The following is a 25,305-nucleotide window of genomic DNA, read 5'->3' on the forward strand; positions in this document are numbered from 1 at the left end:
GAAGAAAACCAAAACAACAGTGGCCAAATTCACAAAAATAGAACTATGTAACAAAAAATAAACTATAGAGGGAAAATTGTGGGAACAAAAACAAAATAGCAACGTAAAAAGCGACGACATGCTATTGATTTTAGGAGGACTTTGAGAGAGTTTTTGTTAGTCTACTTAGGGAGAGAGGTTATTTCAGATTTGGGGATTCAGAAAGAGAGATTTTTTACTCCTTTAACTTAAATCCAACGCAAGATTACTTACATAAGAAAAAATAAATAAAAAATAAAAAATCCTTTGTACGAAAATGATCTATAAATGATCCTAACTTCAATATATATATATACACAGTCCAAGGAGCCAAGATTAATGACCCAAAGAGGGGAAAATACTAGCATGGAAGCCAAATCCGGATATTGATGCTTCATTAATTATACCCTTTATTTCATTTTAGAACATACATCAAATCTAAACAAGTAATCATAGAAGCAACAAATAACTATTTGAGCTAAAGAGATCAGAGTTAACTTGGAAAAAACAAAAAAAAAAAAAAAAGACACCACACGGTGCTAGCAAACTATGTTACACTAGCAAGTGAGATTGCTGCCAGGATCAACACCAAGTTGATTACAATATTCAGTGTAATAGTCAACACGTTTTTGAACTGTTGTAGGGTTTGCACCATCACATTCGAGGTTACCATTAATGGCTCGAATTGTCGCCCCAAATCCTTGGTTTATGACTGGGTGAACATTGTTCATCCAATACCATAAGGCTGTCTTGAATGAAATAATAGGGTCATTCGCAACCGTTTCAGGAGAGTTTAACCCGTCGAACCCAATACTTTTTCCTGCTGGTCCGTAATTATAATTCCAAGATAGCTGAATTGGTCCACGCCCATAGTAACCTTTTTCTGGGTTGCAGGGATATTCTGTGTTTGTCTCGTCACAGTAGTCCTTGGAAGGACCATCTATCTCCTCTATATAGCAAAAGTCTGCACATAGAAGAAAAAATAAACTTCTTGCTTCAATTCATAATTTTTCTTTTTCTTCTTTTCTTTATTTTATCATATTCTAAATTTTTGGCCTTCTATATCAAGAAATGTTTTAGTATATATATATATATAATCGATGGAATTTATATATGTTAACAATTGAGCTCTTCGATCTCTCAAAAGATGATATAGATTGCTTTAATGGATCAAATGACCTGAAAAATATAATAAAGTACTAAAAATATTATTGAAAGCTACTACGGATTATGCAACCAAGTTTGTTTTTTGAGAGCATCTTCAATAGACTAGGTAAAATGTCAATAGTAGCTAACCCTTTTCACCTTCAGCATATTAGCTAGAGGTGAGATAAATACATCTCCCGCTATTTACTGTAGTACAATATCCAAATAAAATATTAATTCTCACCATCATTCTTTCTTCCAAATGAAAATATGAGAAATAGAATATAATTATAAAAGAATATAAAATAATATTTAAAACTAAATAGAGAATAGAAAATATGTTGGAGTGTATATTGAAAAATAGTTAATAAGAGAGTTGCAGTTTTCTACCAAGTATTTTAGCTACTATTGCTGAAGATGCTATTAAAGAATGAGAGGATACCCAACAGAAGATATTATTAATTTATAAGAATAATAAGAAGGGCTTAAAATATCAATTTTTAGGCTTGTGCATGCAGTATGAACATGATCTTTCTAGAGGTTAGAGTGAGAGAGAGGGATGGATCAAGATCTTACGTCCAGTCTCATGTGTAACATGGCCAAAGAAGGCTGCAATCTCGCGCTTAGAATCATCAACAGAACCAATCCTACCAAATTCATTATATGAATTGGTAGCTTCAAGAAAAGCTGCTCGTGTAAAAAAGTTCTTTCCCGCACAACTTGCATCTGCCTCATCGAGTATCCCGTTGAAGAATTCTGGTGTCACAATATCAGCCACCGAAACATCATTAGTAGGAGGGGAAGCAAAACAAGGGCCCTCCTGGCACCCCGTGCCACAATAGTCGTCGCTAGTGCCACAATAACCCCATCGGCTGCAACATTGATCTGTGGCGCAACCGCAATTCTGAGCCTCCGAGTATCTTGGCAACACACCAACTATAATTCCAACCAGGAGAAGAGATAGTAGATTCTTTTTCATGTTAGAAGCTACAGCCATTTTTGGAGAGAGTGTGGGCAAAAGAATGGAGGACAAACTGGGTGATGAGGAAAAATGAAGAGAGAAAGTTGGATATTTATAGTGGCATTAAGGTGAGATAATTTGACTTTCAATCTGAATATAATGTTTTCTAGAAGCCGTGTAAGTTGTGTGTATGTGAGTGGACTTTTTAAATCATGACAAAGGTGTTTTTTTTTTCTGAAATCAAAGGGTTCATAAAGTCAAAAGTCAATTCGGTGGTACTCCCACGCGGAGAAGAAAGTTAGTTGGCGGAACACTAAATACCTAAGTGGTAAATGATACGGCACAGTTTTGCAAGTGATGGTGTTTTTTTTTTAATTCAAAGTGTCGGTGTACGTTATTACGAAAGAAAATATGGATGCCAACAATAATAATAGCAATGATGAATTTGAGTATACTAAACTGTTCTTATATATCATCTCTAATCATTTTGACTGGCCGTCCAATTAACCTTTTTAAAAAAATCATTTTTTCTTAGCTTGTAAGAAGTAACTAATCGATCATGAGCCTTTTTTTTTAAATAAATTTTTTAAAAAAAAAAAAATAGTTTACTTAATAATGTCTATTGGGTAGGATTCAATGCCAAAGCCTTTTTTTTTTTTTTTTTCAGTGCCAAAGTACAACAAAGAAAGACAAGACAACCTAGCTCAAGGGGTCCATAAGTTAATCACTCAAATAAAAATAAAAAAATAAAAAAGGCAGGCTTCTAGAAATAGCAATGCCAAAGTACTTTACGGAATAGACTTCTTCGTTTCAAATAAAATGAATTGTATATATTTTATGGTTATGATTTAAAATTGTGGCCAAATCTTAATTAATAATTGAGTTAGACAAATGGCGGGGTGCATGGAGACTAGTGGTTCAAAAGAACAAGGGATTGTATTTATTCCAAAACGCAGATGCCCTAGAAAAGGACTGGCACACCTCCCATTTACTTCTCTCCTTCTCGCCTCTCATTTTCAATTCAAACTCACCCATCTCATTAGAATTTGATCCAATAGTTCAAAACGAGTTCCACCAGTTAAACTCAGTCTCATTCACTAAGTAATTATAATTATTACATGATATTCATCACTACCATAAAGTAGGTCTAAGTTATATTTTAATACACAAAATTATCTCAAATCATGAAGTCTATAACTTTACCTAAAGGCAATAATTACCACGAGTGATATATCTATAAGTCCTCAAGTGGTATAAGAGCATTCACAACTGCTTCCTCGTCATTTTCCCTACATTTAAGGATTCAAACTACTTTTAACTTATTTATGTCAAAATACACTACAATAGTTTCCCTTAATCATTCTTTATATTATTAAAATATTTGTTTTTTTATTTATATTATATATATATATATATATATATATATATATATGAGAGGAGAGCGGAGAGAGAATCATAAGAGGAGAGAAGAGAGTGTAGAGAAGAGAGAGAAACGTTTTTTTTTTTTATTATTTCAATAATCATAAAGATTGTAATGGTGGAACCCTATATTTTGGGTTTCACTGCAGCGATCATCATAGTTGAGGCTCATTTAGAGAGTCTGCTGTGGAACGTTTTTTGTAAATTTTTTAGACATATTCTCTACACATAGGGAACAGACTCCCTTATAGGGACTCTATTGGGAATGCTCTAAGGTCGATAATCTCATGGCAAGTAGCTGCATCTACATTGAGATCTTCCTTACTCAAATCACTAGCTTCTCTATAAAACAGGTTGTTTTACATGTGAAAAAGATTGAAACGATAAGCTCACAACTTAATGAGTAGATCACGCATGAAACCCGGTTATATAGTGAATCCAATCATTTTGAAACGTAGGAGTAAAATCACACATGCTATAGTTATATAGTGAATCCAACCCTACGTGATCTTTTCAACTAGTGAGGCCGCAAGGTGTGACCCCTACTTGTGGGTGGCTGTGCCGGTCACGACATGCTCACCATCATTCTTTCACTAAAAGCTTTGTTAAATAGTCCATACTCAGCTTACAGACCCTAAGGCTCGTCTTTAGTCTCATTTAGTTCATTTAAAACATGGTCCACCTTAAAGCTAGGGTTTTTCAAATAAAGCTTTAAACCTTTTCTTGATTTTATACCCATAACTACCATATTGGCATGTACTCACACCCACCCATTAACATATCCAGTAAATTTTATGAAATGATAGTGTTGTTATGAACGAAAAACGCAAGCTTAATTTGAGAGATTTACCTCTTGGGACGTTAAACTCCCAAAAACAAAAAACAAAAAAACTAAGGGGTTCCTTCATTCCCGCCTCTCTTCTTTCTTCCATCTCTTGCTCTCCTAGATGTTCTACAAGCTTTGACCTTATCTAAATCGCACACTTTCTAGCATTAATCTGTTAAAGTATTAATTAAATGATTAAACATCTTTCTATTAACTTAAGTTGTTGGGGATAAGTGGTGATTTATCATGATATCAAAGTCAAATGTCTTAAGTTTTAACATTGTCTTCGTCATTTACCTCTTACCTAAATTAAAATGTTTCATGTATTAAGCATTATCTATTAAAATGGAGTTTGAACCCACAAGTGAGGGGGGAAGGGTGGCCTTCTATTTTGTATGGAACATAATCTCTTTGGGGACTTTTAATGTTAGTTTTTAGGGTATTATTTCTTGAGCGCCTAAGGCGAATACCTTAGGCGGATACCTTAGGCCCTATTTTGTAATGGCCAAAAATTGGTCCCATACTATTCATCCAAAATTCAATTCTTAATATTTTTACTTTTTACGTCACATAATTATTTTTTATTACTATTCAAATTAAAAAAAAATACTACAAAATAAATTTTTTGTACTTTTTTTATACCAAACATTCTTACTTTTTTTTTTCACATAAATCAATTTTCTACAATCCCATGCCACTTTTTTGAAATTATGGGCATTACCAAACAGCCCCTAGTTGCCTAGCAAGCCTTCTTGTAAGCCCTATAATGACCACGCAATCTACAGTTTTCTTCAAACCATTGATGTGATCCAGATGACGATAGAAAATGACAGCAAATGATGAAGAAGGTAAAAGAAATCACAAGTCAAAACAATCTTTTTTGAACAATCTGTTTATCTAGAATGAGTCAGCTCTTTGCATATCAAACATAGGGGCTATTGCAGCCTATGCTAGTCGCTTAATGCAAATCTTCTAGTCTAATTGTAAAGTCCAATTAAGTTTTCCAACTTCTGATCTAGAAGAAATATAGGCGATAGGCTATAGCAGTTTCTTTTTCTTTTTCTTAAATAATGCAATTAATATGGGTTAATTAATTCTCATCTTTTATCCGCAACAACAATTAAAGAATGTTAAGTTCTCTATGGTGTTCTTTTAGTATTTTTCTATTCTACGTGGATATTATTTTTTTGAGATATCAGTGAAATAATTTTTTTTTTATTTTTTTAAAATAATATCTATATAAAACCAAGAGAACACAAAGATGGCAAGATGTAATATTTCTCAATACAATTTAATCACAACTGGCTTTATATAATTTCTCATGTCACAATCTACAATTTCTTACTGAAGAAACTATCAAGGAAGATAAACAATAATAATAATAATAATAATAATATCAACAAATTAGAAGAAGAAAAAAAAAATTCTAATAACAAGGTTCTTGATGAGGTCGATGAGGAAAGAGCGAGCAAAAGGTCAATGTTTATTGTGGTGTGCATGCCAGCTACGTATTCACAATTGACTGCATTTTGTTGACTTGACCGCTCGCTCACGTCGGTCAAAGCTGAAGCATAAATGATTTGATATTCAAACACTCCAAGTTTTCACAACTTTAAAAGAACATTTCTCGTTGAAATTTGTAAACTAGAAAATTTAATAAATTCAGTAGTTATCTCTCGGGTCCTATATATATATATATATATATATATATATAGGAGGTTGAATTGTATTGGTTGGAACTGTTGGTGGATCTTTGACATAGTGAGATTTGTACGAGTTAGTGTACGACCCCCTACCTAGAATCTCAAAATCATGTGGGTATAATTAACTTTCTTTTATTCTTAACATTTTGCTACAGTTTCTCATTTTATAAAGAAATAATAAAAAGAAATATAACAATATTCTAATGATATAGAAAAATATAATAAAAATACTCTTCTATTATACCAGCACCAGCGAATTCTTAGTTTTCTAAATTTAGAAAAAATTTAAAGAAAACTGTTGTGAATAGTCTTAGCCGTAAGATACTACACTCGATCGGACGATTAAAAGACGAAAGAGAGGAAAAGGAAGCTATGTGTGAGTCCGCCCGCTTTCCCCATTACAATTCAAAGCAAATAAAACTGAAGTAACAGCAAAAGAACATAATTGAGAAAGTAATAAATCTTATACCATGGAAGTAATCCGACATTTGCTCTAATCCTCAATAAATAAGAAACAAGAACAAACCCATCCTCAAACACAAATTACTGCAAAGAAGACCAGCCCTCTGATGCCATGGCCTGGAGGTCAAGGTTGCACCAACTTTCACAAACATTCTAAAATATCAGGTTCAACTATGTAATTGCAGCTTGGCTGACGAATCTTTTTAAGCAGTTTCAGTCAAAATGAGTATCCTTTTGCCTGCCAAAGTAGAGTAGCTTGCCTATTCAAAACCAGCAGGGGAGATTTTTGCAAAATAGGCTCTTCCCCCTCTCCTATCAACCCTCTTCCGATGTGCTGATCTAAGGATTGATTTTTATTGGCACGTCATTTAGTTGTGTGGCAGTTGTACAGGAGTATACTAAATAGCATTACTCTTCGTCACATTTGCTTTTCTCATCCCGATATCCGGATGCCCTCCCACTCCTCCCAGTTAAATATGATTCTGGCAAGGAAGTGTTGGAGTGCATATCTAGACCTTGATAAGATCTGGATGCAAAATACTCTGGTCCAGATCTAGCTGTTCCTTTGATTAAAGACTTTGGGTCATCACGCAATCGGAGAACCTTCTGTGTTGCATTGGCTAAAGCAAGAGCTCCCTCACTGTCTTCCTTATCATTCTCTTCTTCTGTTAAAAATAAATAAATAAATAAAATAAAATCTAGCAAATAAAGTAACTTGCCAACATAAGATGTTCTCTATTTTGTGAATTGAATCATTGATTTTATCAACCATGAAGGTCCATTCAACATTCCAGATTCAATCTCTTTATACCAAAAAAAAAATGTACAAGTAAAAAATACATAAATCATGCATACATCATTCATAAAGATCTTTTTCTTTTTTCTTTTCTGAATGACCTTTCATATATACCATTTGGCAAAAGGGGAGATTCATGTCACAGATCTTAGTGAGTGTGGTTTTTATTTTTTATTTATTATTCTTTTGTTTATTATTTTTCATTTATTACCTCAAACAGAATACTTTGCAAAAACCGAAGTCGGATCGTTACCCCACTGCTTCCCCCTCAGGGGTATTAAGCAAGGGGAAGCAAGATCAGCTAATCAACTGCAAGCAACATCAGCTTAGATTGCTCAGCTGGCTTCAGGAACTCAGTGTTCTCTCTCTAAAACAGATTGAACTGCTGCTTGAGTAACTGCTGCGCCTAATACTAGACTGCAACTCCTAACACCTTGCTTTCAGAAGCTCAAACAAGCTTCCAAGGAGCAATTTTTATTCTTAGTATTATTAAGCTGTGTCTAAACTCTAAAGAAACTGATAACAGCCAAAATCCTTCTTGCACATCTCTTCGAATTCAAGACTTTGACTTCAATTTTATCAAGCATGGAGAAATATGGGTGGAAGTTGTTTCCAAATCTTTTTGTGTCTAAGGAAACTTATGCAAGTTGTTTCGAATGTTTTACAGAAACATGTGCATCACTTAAAAAATCTGAACTCCATGCATTTGTTACTTGATGATATCATTCCCATTGCAACAAACTGAATACCAAACAAGGGAGATAACTTACCTTGGAGGTTGACATCTTCCACATATCCACCAGAGAAAAAGGAAAATCGTGCCTCTTCCGACTGGGTTACTTCCACTGGACTTGAACTAATCAAATCCCGGAACTCCATTACATATGCTCCTGTCCACTGACTTCCTCTGAGGCATGGAAATATTGAGCTTTAGCAATTAAATATATAAAAAAGTACCAAACTATAGAAATAAACTTGTTTAAGAACATGAAAGCTAATACGCAATATTTACCCATATATTATCCTTCATAATTCGTTTGGTTCTTTACCGAAATCCACAATATATTACTTCATTTTTATTGTTTTCCTGCTATACTGTAAATCATATATCAAGAAGAAGGGATTTACTTCACTTGATATGTGATCCGGGTATCAAGAAACTAATTAATATGATAAATAGCAATTTAAGCGATATCACTACGGCAACTGAGGGCGACTTTAGAAGATCATAAAATCAGTAGAGAAAGCATTTTATCATTTAATTACAACTTCACTTCAAGCAAAAAGAAAATGGAACATGAAAGCAGATTCGGGTAGCCGTTATTGAAGCAAGACCAAACTCCTCAATGCTCAAGGAAAACAATTTGAAGATGTACCAGAAAATGGGCGGAACTTTCAAGAGGACCATATATACTGAACTTTTCCAATTATTTGTAATGTGAGGATAGATAATATATTCTCCTATATTGTCTACAACAATTAATGAATTCATCAAGATTCATTAGAACGAAAAATAGGAGGCCTAAAATCATGTTGCCTTGACATAAAAGCTGTCAGCATGGCTTATTCACAACATACTGTGGGCCCCACAAATCCTCTCGGAAATCAGATCAAAAGTTACAACCCATCTCCATCAGATGGTAGGCAAGTGCCATGTTTGATCTCTGCCATTCTAAATGCTCCATAATTTGCCTTTGTCTTCTATACATCACTAAAATGGCATGGTCACTTTGAAGGAGCACAGACTTCTATATGCAATGACGTTCTACAAGTTAAACCATTACTTTTTGGACACGGTGGCCACTTCAGGACAAATCTAACTATGTCAGAAATACGGCAAAAAGCTCCCCCGTACTAAGGGAGTTGCTCCCTATGGTTCAGATTAGAGGAGTCATTAAAGCATGCATCTCTTTATGTATCGTTGTTTCTCCATGTTTTGCAAGATTTTAACCATTTTGGTGGGTCTGTTTCTGCAAAGTCTATATCCTGCATCCGTATGTGCAAGCATGAGTAGTAGCATACAAGATGAAACAGGAAACAATAGAGAATCCTAAAATTTTCCCGTGGCCATGCCTTACGACTGTCGACATGTTCAATTGAAAGGAAATCTAGCTCAATTACCTCATCCATCTAGCGAGCGTCAACTACCTTATTTTCAGCAAAACTCAGTTAGGTTCCTAAAGGAGCTGTGCCACCCAATCAACCAATCAGGCGCTGCCCAGCTTGGGGTTAAGACAAACAGAAGTCAACTTATTTCCCTTTGAATTGTTGATGGCTAGAAACCAATGACATGTTGATACATGATTTAATGATTATTGAGCGAGGCTTGAACAGCTTCCAAGCCAATCAAGCAGCCTAAAAAAGAACAATTCTCTCTAGAGTGGGCTTGAACTCTCTTGGCTTAGACTGAGCTAACAGCTAACAAAGCAAGTGGAAAACCATCCACCACAGGCACAGCTCATCATAATCACCACAGAAATAAAGAACAATAGTGACTTTGAAGAAAACGATGAAGTTGAAGGTAACATCTAAGACGAAATTGTTGTAAAAAATTTTAAGGAATGAGACGAAAAGGAACAGACGTGTCTTGATGTTGTCTACATAGCTTTCTCCAAATACCCATATCACAAAAGTAACCCGTGGTCGAGTTTATTTTAAAGAGAGGGTGTCTAGTGTAGGACAACATTTACACATACTTTCGGTGTTTTCTAAATTAGGAAAAATAACAAAAAAATATATTGGGAAAGCGCCGTTTGAGGAGATTTTTATTCAGTTTTCAGACAATGGAAATACAGAATGAAATAATTTATCAAGATCCTAGTTGATTTTCAACCATATTTGGTTGACAAAGAAAATAATTTATGTTGATTTTTATTTTAAATTAGGATTTTACCATTTATTTGAATTTTCCATATTTAGGTTTCTTTGCCATCAAGTATTTCTATAACTATTGTATTTTTCTTATTTTTGTTTTATTTACATTCTTAGGAGGATTTTATTACCTTTAGTAAATTTAGGGTTTTACTATAAGTTTAGATCAGTTGTATTAGAATAATCAGAGTTTTTCATCAATAATATTATCACTTTTCTCTATCAACGTATTGTGATTTAGTGTATGAACAAATTGCTGATCATGGGTGCAAATGACTGCCCAAAGGGCATCACAGGATTCTTGATATCCTCAAGGTCAAAACAATTTTCAATAATTAAGACATTTGAAAATTTTGATGAAGTGAATTCCAACTCCAAAACATTTACCTTTGTCATAACTAACTCCACCTGTGTGGTAGGACGTTTGCAAGCTAAGGAAGAAGCTGAACTACCTTTGCCAATCATTGGTTTATCTACCTGTAACACCCTGGTCCATATTGGGAAGAGGAATTGCCCACATAGAGTGGGTGGTTTACAGAAAGGCATTCATGGGTGATAAATCCCACATTGTTTAGTTATTATATGAAGCTATGCTTTATAAGGAATTGTAGGGAAGTTTCAAATTGAATAGTCATTTTTTAGTGATAGTGCAAATGTGGCTAGCGCATTTCCCTAGGTCGTTACAAATGGTATCAGAGTCACCTAATAATGTGCCATATAGTACTGTCAGCACCGCATGACGTAGACTTGACAAAGACGTCAAGAGTTTAAGAGGGGGTTTTTGTGATACCCAGGTCTCATATTGGGAAGAGGAGTTGCCCAAATAGAGTGGGTGGTTTATAGAAAGACATTCATGAGTGTTAAGTCCCATATTGATTAGTTACTATGTGAAACTAAACTTTATAAGGGATTCTAGGGAAGCTTTAAATGGACTAGTCCTTTTTAGGTGATAGTATAGATGTGGTTAGTGCTTTTTCTCTGAGTTGTTATGCTACCACTTCAATTATTGGGCAGTTGTTTTCTCACCGATTCTCTTCTTCTCTCCTGGCAAATGAAATAGCAACTATCATGGTTCAGGGTCATTGAGCCTTGACTTCAAGTCAGATTTTTGGCTGACATCTTTCAATGAATGACCCCACGAACTGTATTTTGTATCAGTTATGATCGAGATTAGATAATTGCTCAAAACGACTTAAGTATTCCTCAACTGTTAATGTTTGCCAAATTTTTCCTAGCTCACCATCCCCATTTTCATATGCTGAGGGACCAAATCAAACACGGAGCCCTTCCACAAATTCCTTCCAGGATGGCTCTCCAAAGCATGCTACCAGCCAATCAAACCATTGTATTGATTTCCCCTCGAGATTGTTTGCTGCTATCTCCACCTTTGATATTTATGGTGTTTGATGAAATCAAAAATAGTGATCTGCTTGTGATACCCAACCAGAGGGATCTCAACCATCCCAACATGGAAACTCCAATTTCATACGTGGAGATCCATACTCTTGCTCCCTTCACAATCGAATTTCCAATGAAACTCGATTTCCGACGAACCTAGAGCTCACCACTTGACAGTCTAGGGCTCGTACAATGGATCGCTTGATGGACTCCTCCATTGATTCCTTTAGCGGATTAATAAACTTTGAGTCAAGCGGCAAAGCCTCTTCTTGTCGAACATTGCTACTGGAAGCCATTTCTTCTTGTTTTTAGCACAAGGTTGATCCTAACCCCGGATTATAGTAATTTCGTGTAGGGACTAGTTTGTCCTTGAACCTAACAGCAGCCAGAATAGAAACTAAACCAAGGTTGTGCTATTCTGAACCAACATTAGGATATCCTAGCTCCAAAATAAGATAACCCAATGCGGAAAGCCAAACACCTCTAAACCAAAATAAGAAAGAAAATACTAGTAGCCAAACACCCTTCTTCTTCCTCTTACACCTGACACACAGCTCCTCGTGCCACCACACACGGCACTGCTTTGGTCTCCATTGCTCAATCGCTGCTTTGCCAGTCAGCTCTCGCACACAGTCAATACCTTGCACAGCCACCACAAAAGCCCACCTCTTCGTACAGCCACCACCACACCACCTTCGCAAGGTCACCACTAGCCCGCATAGCACCCACAGACACCACAGATAGGCTGGCACTCTCACTGTCGCCATCATGGTTAGACCAACACGCAAAAAGAACCCACCACCGCACAAGCACTGCACCCACTTTGCACGGCTGAATTGCACAGCACCACCATACAACTTTCACATAGCCTCTCCACTCACACGGTTCCTCAATGCTCAAACTGGACCACCATGCACAGCTTCGCACGTCATCGCCGCAGCACACTCCTCGTCTATAGCACTACCACCTTGTCAGATAGCCCCAAACGTTCAACTGTAGGTGCATGGAACCACCATCAACCACCCCCCATGACAAACAAACAACCCAATCGACTGCAGTACCACAAGCCTAGCGATGGTACCCACTTTCCTAGGGAAATTAGGAACTCAAAACCTTTTATTTTCTAATTTCCAACCAATAGAAACCTTCGAGTTCCCAATCTACTGCAGAATATCATGAGGATATTTTGGGGATCCTATCATCATCCTAGAACACAAGGCCTCTTTCCTAATGGAGCATTTAAATGGCCCAAAATTAACCTGACTATCGATTTCACGCTGGATTTTGAATTATTCACCTTTAGAAATGTATAAAAAAAAAAAATAGAACCTCGATGAGGCTACAAGACCAGAGAATAAAGGAGAAAGAAATAGCACTATAAACAGTTTATGAGCAAAAGAAAGGGTAAACAAAGTTTCATAACTAGGAATTTAGGAAACAACTATAAAGTATTTCGTACACGGGTACCTGTTGAAAGCTAGCATGGCTTCAAATGGAGTAATAACTGGAGCTAAATACTCTTTGCTATCCAGAAGAGCAGTTTGGGCACAAGAGACATAAATGAAAACATTGCACTGCCACAAATGGAAGTTTGTTAATAAAACTCGTACGTTCTGAAATCAACTTGCATCTATCTCAGTTTACCTCAGGAAAGTTGGCAAGTTTTGCAGGGTTTGGTCTGCCCATAACAAGAGTATAGGCCTTTTTTCCAGCTGCTGTGATCAGCTCTTTCATTTGATGAATCATATGTTGGTAACCAGCTGCATCAATAGTTGCAGAATTAATCACATATCTTCAAGTTGACTATTATGAATACTCGGAGTGGTAGATATGCATGAACCTCAATAAAATTGAATTTTCATGGTAAAATTCTGAAATAATATAAACATTATATGAAAAATAACAGACAGACAGGAATTTAATGCTTTATGTCTGGAACTATCACAGTATCAAGATTCTGCTGCTGTTTTAAAGTGAAAAAGGAATATGAACAGAGCTTACCAAATCTTTTCATTTCAAGTTCTCAAGATTAATTAGAGAATTAGTTCACCAAACAAGGAGTTAATTGGAGGAGTTAAGAGTTAAAAGAAAGCAAATAACCATACACACACAAAAGATACCAAAATGATATGAAATCATCACACAATAGAAGTCATTGTCAATTTGACTTCACATCAATAGAGCATTATCAGAATTTATGAGCTGAAAAGAAGAAAAAACGATATGATCAATATTGAAGAAATGAAAAAAGATGTATAGCAATAACAATGTAGTTCATCCAAGATCTATTTATTAGCTTTTAGGCATGGAATACATGGTTGCTTGTATGAGGGAAATGTGTGTAGCAATTCCTGTATGGCAAATAAACTTACTTAGAATGATATAGAACCAAGTTAGCAAACAGTACAGAATCATACAAACTGATCTTTCATCCCAAAGGGGAACTTACCTACACCAAGAGTTCCCACCAAAATCCCAACAATATTGGCATCCTTTGCTTTTTCAACCAGGAAATATCTGCACGAAACATAACTCCCATAGTAAATCACATAAATGAAGTGCATGGCATGAATTGAACAAATAGGGGGAAAAAAGGATACACAGAGAAATTCATGCTAAACGTAAATCAATAGACATTTAAGGAGAGACAGAGATTATGCTGGAAGAGTGATTATGCTGCATATAATACCTGCGCTTAAGAATCCTTTTCTGTTGAGATACATCCATCACCAAACAATTCTTTGTTGCATCATATCTGACTAAAACGACCATCAGAAAATATCCTTTTGATGAGTAAAAAATCACAAAATATAAAGCAATTGTTAATTATAAAAAAAAATAGAAGACAGGTAATGCAACCAGCATTATGTTTACATATACTAGAAGCTTGAGGGAATAGAAAATCAAGATATGAACACTAGAAATATCTCCAGAAGTGATTGTTTAATATTGGCTATTAAATTTCCCTAACCAATGAATTTTCAGTTATATGAAAATCAGCAACAATGACGCAAGCTATTTTAATACACGCTACAATGGTTTTTATTGCCAGTGGAGAAGCTCTGAGTGAAAAGGAAAAAAAAGGTGCAATTATACAGCTTGAATTCACAACCAAAGACTTGATGACCAGGGTGGAAAAGAAACAAGTTAATCTTCAAATACATGCATATGAGCAATGAAACAACTAATTGCAACAGTACAAGGGAAGGGGGGAAATAGAAAACAACCAGGCAATTGTCCACATGGAGATGGAAAAATATGTGCATGTATACAACATATATGCTGCATTGTACCAAAAGGCACACAGGAGCAACTTCATTTAGCAACACTAAACAGTTGCGTCAATAAACACTCAACGCCAGTAAAATATGTACAAAAATATCTCCACCCTTACAACTTTGTCAACCACATCTGGGTGGGTGAAACAACATGCTGAGATCTGAGGTACACACACACACAAACACATTTAAAAATCATAAAAAAATTCATTTGAAACATAAACACACATGCGGCACAATAGACGCAAACACATAAGGAGCATGGCAATTTGTCTACCTATATCACAGCCATTAAATGTCAACACAACATTTGCAAAAGCTGAATTGTCAGATCCAATCCAAAAAAGCAAGTAGTCCTCCATTCTGTGTCCATCAGGTAACGTCCAGATCAAGCCTCCAATACTATAACTATTGCCAGGTGCTATACCAAAAGTTTTATCTTCAGTACAGTCACCAGCTGGTCCCACGAGCCCATTGGAGCTTTTATTATCATCAGATGGATTAGTAACTGAACACATAACATCAGCAATATGGACTCCTAATTCAGATTTGGATTCGGACAACCTCAACGCTTCTACCAGTGCTTCTCTAACATTCTTTATTGAATATGAATATTCCAGGCCATAAAGAACCTGCACTTCGGAAGTTAGACAGGTAACATTTACAGCAAATTTATGTGATAGTTCTGCCAGGCAATAAGCAAAATAATAAGTGATTAAATATAGAGAACAAAAGTGTGGGATGTAAAAGCAAAAGCATCCTAAGAAAGAATCTTTCCTGTTATCAAAGTAGTGAAAAATGCCGAACAACAAAGTGAGTGTCAATGCCACATAGTGGGATGCACTTCAAAATTGTGGCTTACTTAGCCACATGATTGAGTTGGTAGCATATTACAAAGAAACCACTTAATCTCCATATTTTAGGAGGCAAGGACAGATAAATCATCATAATGTGAGGTTCTTCAACACTCAAGGGTAAGTACAAATAATGTCTAACATAAAATGTCCGAAGATGCCAGCTAGTACAATGGTGTATTATCTATGGGAAGCCAATGGGCTTTAGCTTAAATGGTACTTCCTCCCTTTGTAGTAAAGTGGAGAGTGAGGTCGTGGGTTCAAGTCCCCCCGAGTGCATGTGTAACTTACAAATCAAAAAAAAATAATAACTAGGACTGATTTCAGCTCTTATCAGGAGTGGACAGCCTCTTTCTTTGTGGGGGTGGGGGGAGGCCTTTGACTTAAAACATCTCAAGAACTTGTTCTGGGAACAAGAAGAGACAATTGACCAATTTGCCTAAGTATGCCAATCCTACATGTCTGTCATAAGTTCAAACAAAAAAACATGCATGTCAGTAGTAACATACATTAACACACCATAAATTTCTTTCTATTTTTGGCAGGGTGGGGTTGATGGGTGGGGGGCATGAATATCTGGAACCTACATATGTAGGATTTCTTGAAAAAGCTCCTACCATATTGATTATAATCCATAGGCCCTAAAAGCCTATACAGTATCCACTATATTTTTAGTACAGCATCCACTATATTTGGTTGACTTGAATCTTGCCTTCTATGCAATAAGTTCATATCAACGTGAATACCATTAGATTGGCTTGCTCTTCCACATTTTGAGCAAGGCGACATGTGTCTGAGGTGTGAAAACTTTATGAAGTTTATGAAAGTAAGGAATGAAATAAAGACTTAAAAGTTTTCTTTCATTTTTGCTAAGTTAAAAAATGATACTATAGGAAACTTATAAGAGGATACATTAGGCATACATTGTCATTGTTAAAATTCTTTTATTGCCAAGTTAAAGAATTCTAGAAGAAAAAAAAAGCATTTCAAGTTAATTGCCATACCAGGATACGCTTGCCATTGGTCAAAGCATAATTTGAAATATTTTCAACGCAATCAGCTACACTAATGGAAGCCTTTCCAAAGACAGAGAATGCAGGAAGAGTTGTCGTGCTGCAAACAGAAAAGAGGCCTTCAATAGAACGGCATATGAAGCAGAGTTCAAGTATTACAGTAGCAAATCTTATGAGAACTAAATTCAAATCTTAAACTTTTATTGATACACAGCCCCAGAAGATTCACACTCCAATAAGTCCTGAGAACTAAATTCATAGCCTCAGCAATTTGTATATAGATTACTCAAAATTGTCAATGAGTACTCACGGGCTGAGACACGTATGCCCATAATGTATAACACACTCAGCATTGGCGTGCAATGCTCCGACCTCATCGACACAGCAACTACCGTATGTTGTGTCCGCCATTACAAACAATCTAACATCTTTGTTGTCACCATTCTGATCAGCATCACATTTTCTCAGCGACCGAAGTTGATCATGCAGAGCTCTCACCACAAGCGTTGAATCCTTCAATAGTTCATCTGGGAACTGAAATTCAAATAAAACGCAGACCAATTTCGTTTAATGAGCACGAGAATTAACCCCTAAACCTATCTCTTGACACTGAGATCACTTAGAGAAATTTAGGAATAGCATTTTGAAGAAAGAATCTCAAACCAGTAAATCAATCGCATTTAACTTGTCAGTGACAGTCAGTAACTTTTTTCTTTCCATATCCTTCAGTTTGTCAGCAACCAAACAGAGAATAAAGATAAGGGCTGCGTTTAAGGATTTCGACATTATACGAACATGAGAAACTTGAGCACAAGAATTAAACATCGAATTATTTTCTTTTACCTTCATTCAGCCAATTGATTATCATCGTATTAACACAAAAGACTCAAGATTTTCTTTTTCGTTTTCTCGGAAACCAAACGGACGACTCAAACATGAGAGGTTTTTCCAGGGTTTATAGGAAGTTTCTTTTTTTGTTTATTTATTTATTTATTTATTGTGTTGTTTCGGTTACCTGTAAAGCGACTCTGGTGAAGTTCCGAGAATGAATAAACTCGGCGGTGCGGGCAATTTCGTAATTAGATTCCAAGTCCATGGTCGAAACGTAAAGCCAGCTGCCTCCTCCGTCTGGTATCTGCCGCGAAACACGAGAGAACGATGTTATAAACTTATAAATACATAAGACGCGAGCAGAGTGACGAGGATACGGCTTCTCATGGGCTCCAATTTGAGCCCAATATATAAATACCTGCCGGCCCACAAACTGTTTAAAAGCTCCCAACAATTCCCCAGCCTCCCCTCCTCGTCGTCTCGTTATCTATTCTTTCTACTTCGCCTTCTGCACCCGACCGTCTTCGGCGAATCCAACCGCCCACAACGAACAGTGAGCTCACGCGCCACTCTCTCTCTCTCTCTCTCTATGCCTACCATTTTCCATTAGGTATTCGAAATTGCGCTTTTAAATCACATTTAATTTGGAATTTTTTGGGTTCGCTTTTGAGACATGTTAAGCTCTGTTAGCAACCTTCACCCAGGGTTTGGCGCAGACATATATATGTATGTACAGTTTGTTTGTAATTCTTATATTGTTTTTGTCGCTCTATTTTATCTTCTGGGAGCTTTCAGGTTGGTATGTAGGCTTTGAAAAGTGGACGAAATTTTTATGTTTTTGTGTGTATGTACGCTTATATGCACATTGCAGATATACATGTATAGAATTTCGCATCAAAGGAGTAAAATTCTTATGTCTCTATGGCTTTTTTTTTTTTTTTTTTTTTTTTTAATGTAAGTGTGTATGAATTATTTATTTGCTCAGAATTTAGGACCCTTTTGCTCAGAGAAATGAAAAGTGAGTTTTTATTTTTTTACAAAAAGGAAAAATTTATACTTTTTTTTTTCTGTCATATTTAATAGGAACCCTTTTATTTTTTCGGAAATGAGAAAAGGAGAAGGAAGGGAAACATCAATGTGTACATGTTTAATCTGGGACCATCTGCATTGATACAGGATTGTGGGTACCCATTAACCATTTACAGCGTCATGGTTGCTTTGTCATCTTCCTGTAATTGATGAACATGAGATTTATGTCCAAGTTCACGCATATAAGTGCAATTCAGGGATTTTTTTTTCCCTAGTTTTGATGGTTTGGATTTTTTTTTTAAAAAAAAAAAAAAATTATGTTGTTATGATATGCGCATGTTGCAAAATTAATCAACTAGGAGCTATACTCAATTTGGATGCAACTGCATATTAGATGATAATTGTTCTTATTACTTGTAGGCTTGTTGCTGGTTTGATCCTCATTGTGATGATGTCTCCTTGATTAAACCTTGTTGAAGTGGACCTAAAATTTTTATGATTTTGGTGAGGTCCCTTGATTGAGCGATATTGAACTGGACCTTTTTATGCTCTGGTTCATTTTTTGTTGGTTCTAGAAAATTGCATTGCATTGCATGCCCAAAATGCTGATATGTGATGTTGGTGGAATTGCATATGGATATGTATGTTGGTTATGGCGTTAGGAATTTAAATGCACTTGTGAGGGTAAATTATTGTTCAATGACGTTTCAAGTGTTGTGGTATAGGTGTTGGAGCTTTAATGTGTAATTTACATAGCAGCTGAGCTCTTTGTTGAAGGATATGAGCACCATGCAGCTTACTGCCTGCCGGCCTAAACTCTATGCCGGAAATAGACCTCAATCGCACTGCCTCCCTTCTAAGCCATGTATTTTACCCATCCATGCTGATTTTGTCCCTAGGACTTCTTTGAGGCTGGCCCCGAATGCATCACATCACCAACAAGTCATGCCTGTGTCGAAGTACCAGCAAAACATGCCTGTTTGCTTGTTAGGGGCTAAAGGAAGCATGGAAGGTGGCAATGGGGTAAGTGGCGTTTTTTCTGATTTCTATTTTATTATTGGATTATAATGCTCAGATCGTGTCAAGATTATATTTCAAATTTGTAAGAAAACATCTCCAAATGTCTAATAAAAACTCGTTAATATGCACTTGTGTCCATGCTCTCAGCCCTCCTGCACATTTTCACTTTTATGGTGACTTTCTTATTGTGACAATCAATTGTTTTGTTTTTGGCTGATCTTTCTGTGCCCCATGAGATATCACATGCAGGTCCTGATTGTAGGTGGTCTGCAAAATTTACTTTACAAGTAGATTACAAGTAGATATCAGCAAATTTAGTCTCTAGTCTCTTAGTTTTCAGTTGCAGCTACTTAACTGTATTTGATGTTGCAACAATCATTGTGGCTAGCATGGGACTGTTCATCTACAAGGTTGTGTTCAGGACGATAATAGAGTTCAACAAATAGACAAGGCTAGCAAAAATAAAATTGTTGCCTATTATTAATAGCTATTTATTGGCTTACTGTGAATATCAATTAGAACTTTGCTCCTAGTATACTTTTTGTCTCATTCCGTTTGGACCCCACAGAATATATGAAAAATTATCTTCGAGCTCAATCATTTTAATTTTTAATCTTACTTGGGCTTCTTCTAATGTCTAAAAACTTTATTTTTATTACAAATAGAATAATGACAGATGTCATCCTTGGATCTCTCTTGTGTCCACCCAAAATTGATGTGCCTTTTAAAATCACCATTGGATCAAAATTTAATAATGATCTATCTCAAATCCAATGGTAATTTTAAAAGACACATCAATTTTGGGTTGTCAAAAGAGTGACATCTATCATTACTCTTACAAATATCCTAAATTTCCCTTTTTTTTCCTTGGTTTCTTCCTAGCATTCGAGATGAAGCTTCAATTATATAGTTATTGACATATTTCACATATATTGCATTGTTTGCTTTGTCATATAATTTTTGCTAAGCAATGTTCAAGAAAAAGTATTGCTGCAAATAGTTGGTGAAGGGCATTGTAAGGGATGTCATGTTTCAGTGCTGTATAGTGATTGGCCCTGTTGTATTAGCAAAGGGAAGGGAGGAGGAGATGCTCACAGATATCTTCCCTAGTAAATGTATTTTCATTATAATTTGGTCAGGAAAACCATATAATTTGACTAAGCTTCTCAAATGTCATCAGGGTTCTCCATGGCAAGCTCTTAAGAACGTTTTTGGAAGGTTTAAGGGAAAGTCACTAGAAGGTGAATTACGGCAGCAGCTTGAGAAGAAACAATTCTATGATGACAGTGGCAGTGGCAGTGGCATAAAGCGTCCACCAGGAGGAGGTGGTGGTGGTGATGGGGATGGTGGGGATGGTTCTGGTGAATCAGAGGATGAAGGCCTTGCTGGAATCATTGATGAAACTGTTCAAGTGATTTTAGCGACCATCGGCTTTATTTTCCTGGTATTAATCTCTTTGTCTCTCTCTTCTGAGAGAAGCGCACTTGATCACTTACAACTACAATTTGTTAATTGAAATATATCTATTTATTAGGAGAGAGAATTGGAGTATGCAAAGAACATGAGGAAAAGATGCACAAAAGTGAACATATTGTTTGCCGTTTAACATAAATCTAGCTATGAGCCCAACGAAATAGTACAAACTACTATGTTGATCTACTTCTTAATTGTTGGACCAGGTTATTATACTCTTGCTTGCATGAAAAATGAAAATAGTCCTTGTCCAAAGAGTAACCTGATCTCATGAACTTGTTATAGTAATTAGAATAATTATATTTTTCATGTTCTAGTAAATTAAGGATCTCCTCTCTGTTGTTTAAATATCATATGGATTCCTGAAATGTCATCTATGTGGATGTTTTATTATTTGTTCTCTAGTTGAACAAGTATAACCAGAAAGAAACGACTTCAAAGGGATCTTGGTTCTGCTAGTTGTCTGCAAGTGCCATTTCTTAACAATTTTTGCTCAATTGTTTCGTTGCAGTACGTTTACATCATCACTGGTGAGGAGCTGACCCGGCTAGCAAAGGACTACATCAAGTATTTATTTGGTGGAAGTCGGAGTAATCGTTTAAGGCGTGCCATGTACAAGTGGGGAAGGTTTTACAAGAAGATGACGGAGAAGAAGAAGTATGATAAGTTTTGGTTGGAAAAGGCAATTATCGGTACCCCGACTTGGTGGGACAGCCCTGAAAAGTACCGGCGTCTCATTATGTCGTTAGGATCAGAAGGATCAAATTCTGATGAGTAATCAGGAGTTCAGTTGTATCATCCTACCTTCCCTACCTTTAGGTTATTGCATTTCCTGCTAGTGTTGCAAGATGGTATCAATTTTTTGGTAAAATTTACATAAATCATGGTTAGACATGGTTAGACATGGTGAGAGGCTTTGTCGCTGAAATTGTTCTGTGATTGTCAACATATGAAAATTCTCTGGTTTCTTTGGCATTGCGTGAAAGCTTATGATAAGTAGGCCTGTAAATGAGCCGACACACTCGATAGATCGCTCGATACCCGCTCGACTTAGCTCGACCCGAACTCGAGCTCGACACTGTACTAGCTCGCTCGTTACTGTGGAAACTTGCTCGATTAGTTAGTGACACATACCCGACTCGCTCGAGTAAACTCGACGGGGGCTCGTGAGTTCGACTCATTTAAGTCGAGATCGGCAGGCTCACCCGAGCTCGTTAAGGGATCGTGAGCTTGACTTGTGTAGCTCGATAATTACCCGGCTCGCCCGACTTGTTTAGAGCTCGTGAACTCGACCTGTTTTATCATCTGACCTGACCCAACCCACACGACAATGTAACTAAAAATAAAAATAAACATGTTATTAAATCAATAATAATCATAGCTTCAATGTGTATACAAATAACTAATTAAGATCTAAGGCTATAGTGTAACTAACATTATATGGACTATGTTATTATTTATAGGTTTAATGTCCATTGTCCAATTCCAAAATAATAATAATAATAATAATAACAATAATCATAGGTTAAATTAATGTGTGTACAATTAATTAATTAAGATCAAGGGTATAGTATAAGTATATAACTAAGTTAGTGTAGAGTATAGACTATGTTATTATTTATAGGTTTAATGTCCAATGTCCAATTAATTAGTTAAAAATAATAATAATAATAATAATAATCATATTCATGGGTTCAATTAATGTGTGTACAGTTAATTGATTAAGATCAAGGGTATAGTATAAGTATATAACTAAGTTAGTATAGACTATAGAGTATAGCCTATGTTATTATTTATCGGTTGAATATCCAATGTCCAATTCATAAGTTAAAAATAATAATAATAATAATAATAATAACAATAACAATAATCGTATTCATAAGTTAAATTAATGTGTATACACTTAATTAATTAAGATCAAGGGTATATTATAATTATCTAACTAAGTTAGTATAGAGTGTAGACTATGTTATTATTTATAGGTTTAATGTCCAATGTCCAATTAATTAGTTAAAAATAATAATAATAATAATAATAATCATATTCATAGGTTCAATTAATGTGTGTACAATTAATTCATTAAGGTGTTAGAAGCTAAGCCCCCCTCCAGAGAAACCCTAAGCCTTGTGAAACCTTAAGCCCCCCTCCAGAGCGCCGCCGCCTCAAGGGAGGAGGGATACCCGTTGCATCCCTCCTCCCTTCTTTGCTTCCCGGTTTTTGTTTTAGGCTTGTTTCTGTCTTTGGTGTTTTCTGTTATGTTGTGCTTGTGTTCTCTCTCGGTGGGTACTGCTTTTGGGGGTTTTCACTCAAACTCTCCCCCTCCCTGTTTGTTTGTGTGTGCCGCTGATCTCCTCTGCGCCCGCTTCGCTGCTCACCGTTCGCTGTCGGGTCTTTTCACGCGCCCCTCCCGCACCAAACTTTTTGTGCCACCTTCCGCGGCGGTTTCCGGCCAGCTCGCGATCGGCCTCCTCCGGCTGCCGTGACCCGCTTTGAGTGTTTTTCGCGTTTTTTTCCCTATATTGTTGTTTTTTCTGTTTTGTATTTCCTTTGAGTTACCTTGTATTTGGTTTTCTTTGCTGTAATTTCTTTTCCTGCATTAGTTTTATTGTTTCCTTTATTTTCCTGTATGGTTTTATTTATGCTTGTAATAAGGCTCTCTCCTCTTGCTTTGTTACGCCCGGTTACTGGCCATTATTATTGGTCCAAGCCCTTGGGTTGTGGATGTGAACTTTATCCTGGCTTTCGAGTCGAGGAGGATAAGTATCGGCTTGAGGGTTTTGCTCTCATGGCCGAGAAATAAGTATCGGCTTGGGGGTTTTGCTCTCAAGGCTGAGGAGTAAGCACTACCTATGCATTAGATGGTGTCTGTTTGATGCAGATCTGAGTTTTAAACCTGATATTTAGTCATAGGTTAGCGGATGCTGTGTTTTGGTTGATTTGGTCTGTTGTTAATGACTGTATCTTTAGCTTCGACTATGATTTACTTCAGAACTTTTTGCTCTGTTTGTAAGAACTTTAGGGTCGCAACTTTTATCAATGAATGAGTATGATATATTTCAAAAAAAAAAAAAAAAAAAAAAAAAAAAAAAATTGATTAAGATCAAGGGTATAGTATAAGTATATAACTAAGTTAGTATAGAGTATAGCTTATGTTATTATTTATCGGTTGAATATCCAATGTCCAATTCATAAGTTAAAAATAATAATAATAATAACAATAACAATAATCATATTCATGGGTTAAATTAATGTGTGTACAATTAATTAATTAAGATCAAGGGTATAGTATAAGTATATCACTAAGTTAGTGTAGAGTATAGACTATGTTATTATTTATAGGTTTAATGTCCAATGTCCAATTCATAAGTTAAAAATAATAATAATAATAATCATATTAATGTGTGTACATAGGTTCAATTAAGATCAAGGGTATAGTATAATAATAATAATCATATTCATAATAATCAATTAATCATATTAATAATAATAATAATAATAATAATAATCTCAACATTCTCAACCGTTTTGTATTAACAATAATGATAATAATAATCTTAACTCTCAAGATTCTCAACCGTTTAGTATTAATTAATACTAATAATAATAATAATAATAATAATCTCAACTCTCAAGAATCTCAACCGTTTAGTAAATTAGTATTAATTACTACTATATATTATTATATAATAAATATTATTATATTCATAATAATAACTATATAGTACTACACTACTATGCACACATGGTTTCTTTAGTACTTTAGTTAATTAAACGGTTAAGATTTAATTGATACAAATTTGTATTTAATTTTAACGGTTTAGATAATTTATTGGATACCTAAAGAGGCGAGCTCACCTGAAATTACCCATACTAGATTATTCTGATTATTTGAATTTTTGAAATTATAGACATTTAATCATAGCCGTCCGATTTAATTTGGTTTAATCCGAGCCGTTGGATTTAGTTAATGGAATACAGCTGTAATCCATTACGAAGGTGAGAGTTATATAGTGTTGCACATGACACTATGAGCCCACTAATCTAACGTCTTTGATTGAATGATAAAATAAAGATTAAAATAAATGGTCAAGATTATTTATTGGATAACTAAAGAGGCGAGCTCACCTGAAATTACCCATATTAGATTATTCTGATTATTTGAATTTTTGAAATTTTATACATTTAGTCATAGCCATCCGATTTAATT

The 25,305-nt window shown here is 35.6% G+C and overlaps 3 protein-coding genes across 4 annotated transcripts; 1 reads left to right on the forward strand and 2 right to left on the reverse strand.

The window, feature by feature from the left end:
* Positions 1-411: 411 nt before the first annotated feature.
* Positions 412-2,193, reverse strand: LOC132177504 (endochitinase EP3-like). Its single transcript, XM_088513309.1, has 2 exons — positions 1,741-2,193; positions 412-982 (listed from the first exon to the last, which is right to left on the reverse strand). The coding sequence occupies exons 1-2, from the start codon at positions 2,159-2,161 to the stop codon at positions 576-578; spliced, it is 828 nt and encodes a 275-aa protein (XP_088369435.1). The 5' UTR covers positions 2,162-2,193; the 3' UTR covers positions 412-575.
* Positions 2,194-6,510: 4,317 nt separating this feature from the next.
* LOC132181436 (diphthamide synthesis DPH2 family protein) lies at positions 6,511-17,880 on the reverse strand. Its single transcript, XM_059594653.2, has 10 exons — positions 17,761-17,880; positions 17,056-17,279; positions 16,737-16,845; positions 15,156-15,510; positions 14,290-14,359; positions 14,050-14,117; positions 13,245-13,360; positions 13,068-13,174; positions 8,102-8,238; positions 6,511-7,200 (listed from the first exon to the last, which is right to left on the reverse strand). The coding sequence occupies exons 1-10, from the start codon at positions 17,839-17,841 to the stop codon at positions 6,944-6,946; spliced, it is 1,524 nt and encodes a 507-aa protein (XP_059450636.2). The 5' UTR covers positions 17,842-17,880; the 3' UTR covers positions 6,511-6,943.
* Positions 17,881-18,031: 151 nt separating this feature from the next.
* Positions 18,032-22,076, forward strand: LOC132181444 (uncharacterized). 2 transcript variants are annotated; one of them, XM_059594667.2, is made up of 4 exons: positions 18,032-18,186; positions 19,331-19,628; positions 20,806-21,069; positions 21,610-22,076. In XM_059594667.2, the coding sequence occupies exons 2-4, from the start codon at positions 19,386-19,388 to the stop codon at positions 21,874-21,876; spliced, it is 774 nt and encodes a 257-aa protein (XP_059450650.1). In that variant the 5' UTR covers positions 18,032-18,186; positions 19,331-19,385; the 3' UTR covers positions 21,877-22,076. The 2 variants fall into 2 exon arrangements, with proteins under 2 accessions (XP_059450650.1, XP_059450659.1); XM_059594676.2 differs by having other exon boundaries at positions 18,033-18,129.
* Positions 22,077-25,305: the final 3,229 nt, after the last annotated feature.

The sequence above is a fragment of the Corylus avellana genome, chromosome 2, assembly GCF_965113065.1.
Source record: "Corylus avellana chromosome 2, dhCorAvel1.hap1.2, whole genome shotgun sequence".
Taxonomy (NCBI): Eukaryota; Viridiplantae; Streptophyta; class Magnoliopsida; order Fagales; family Betulaceae; genus Corylus; species Corylus avellana.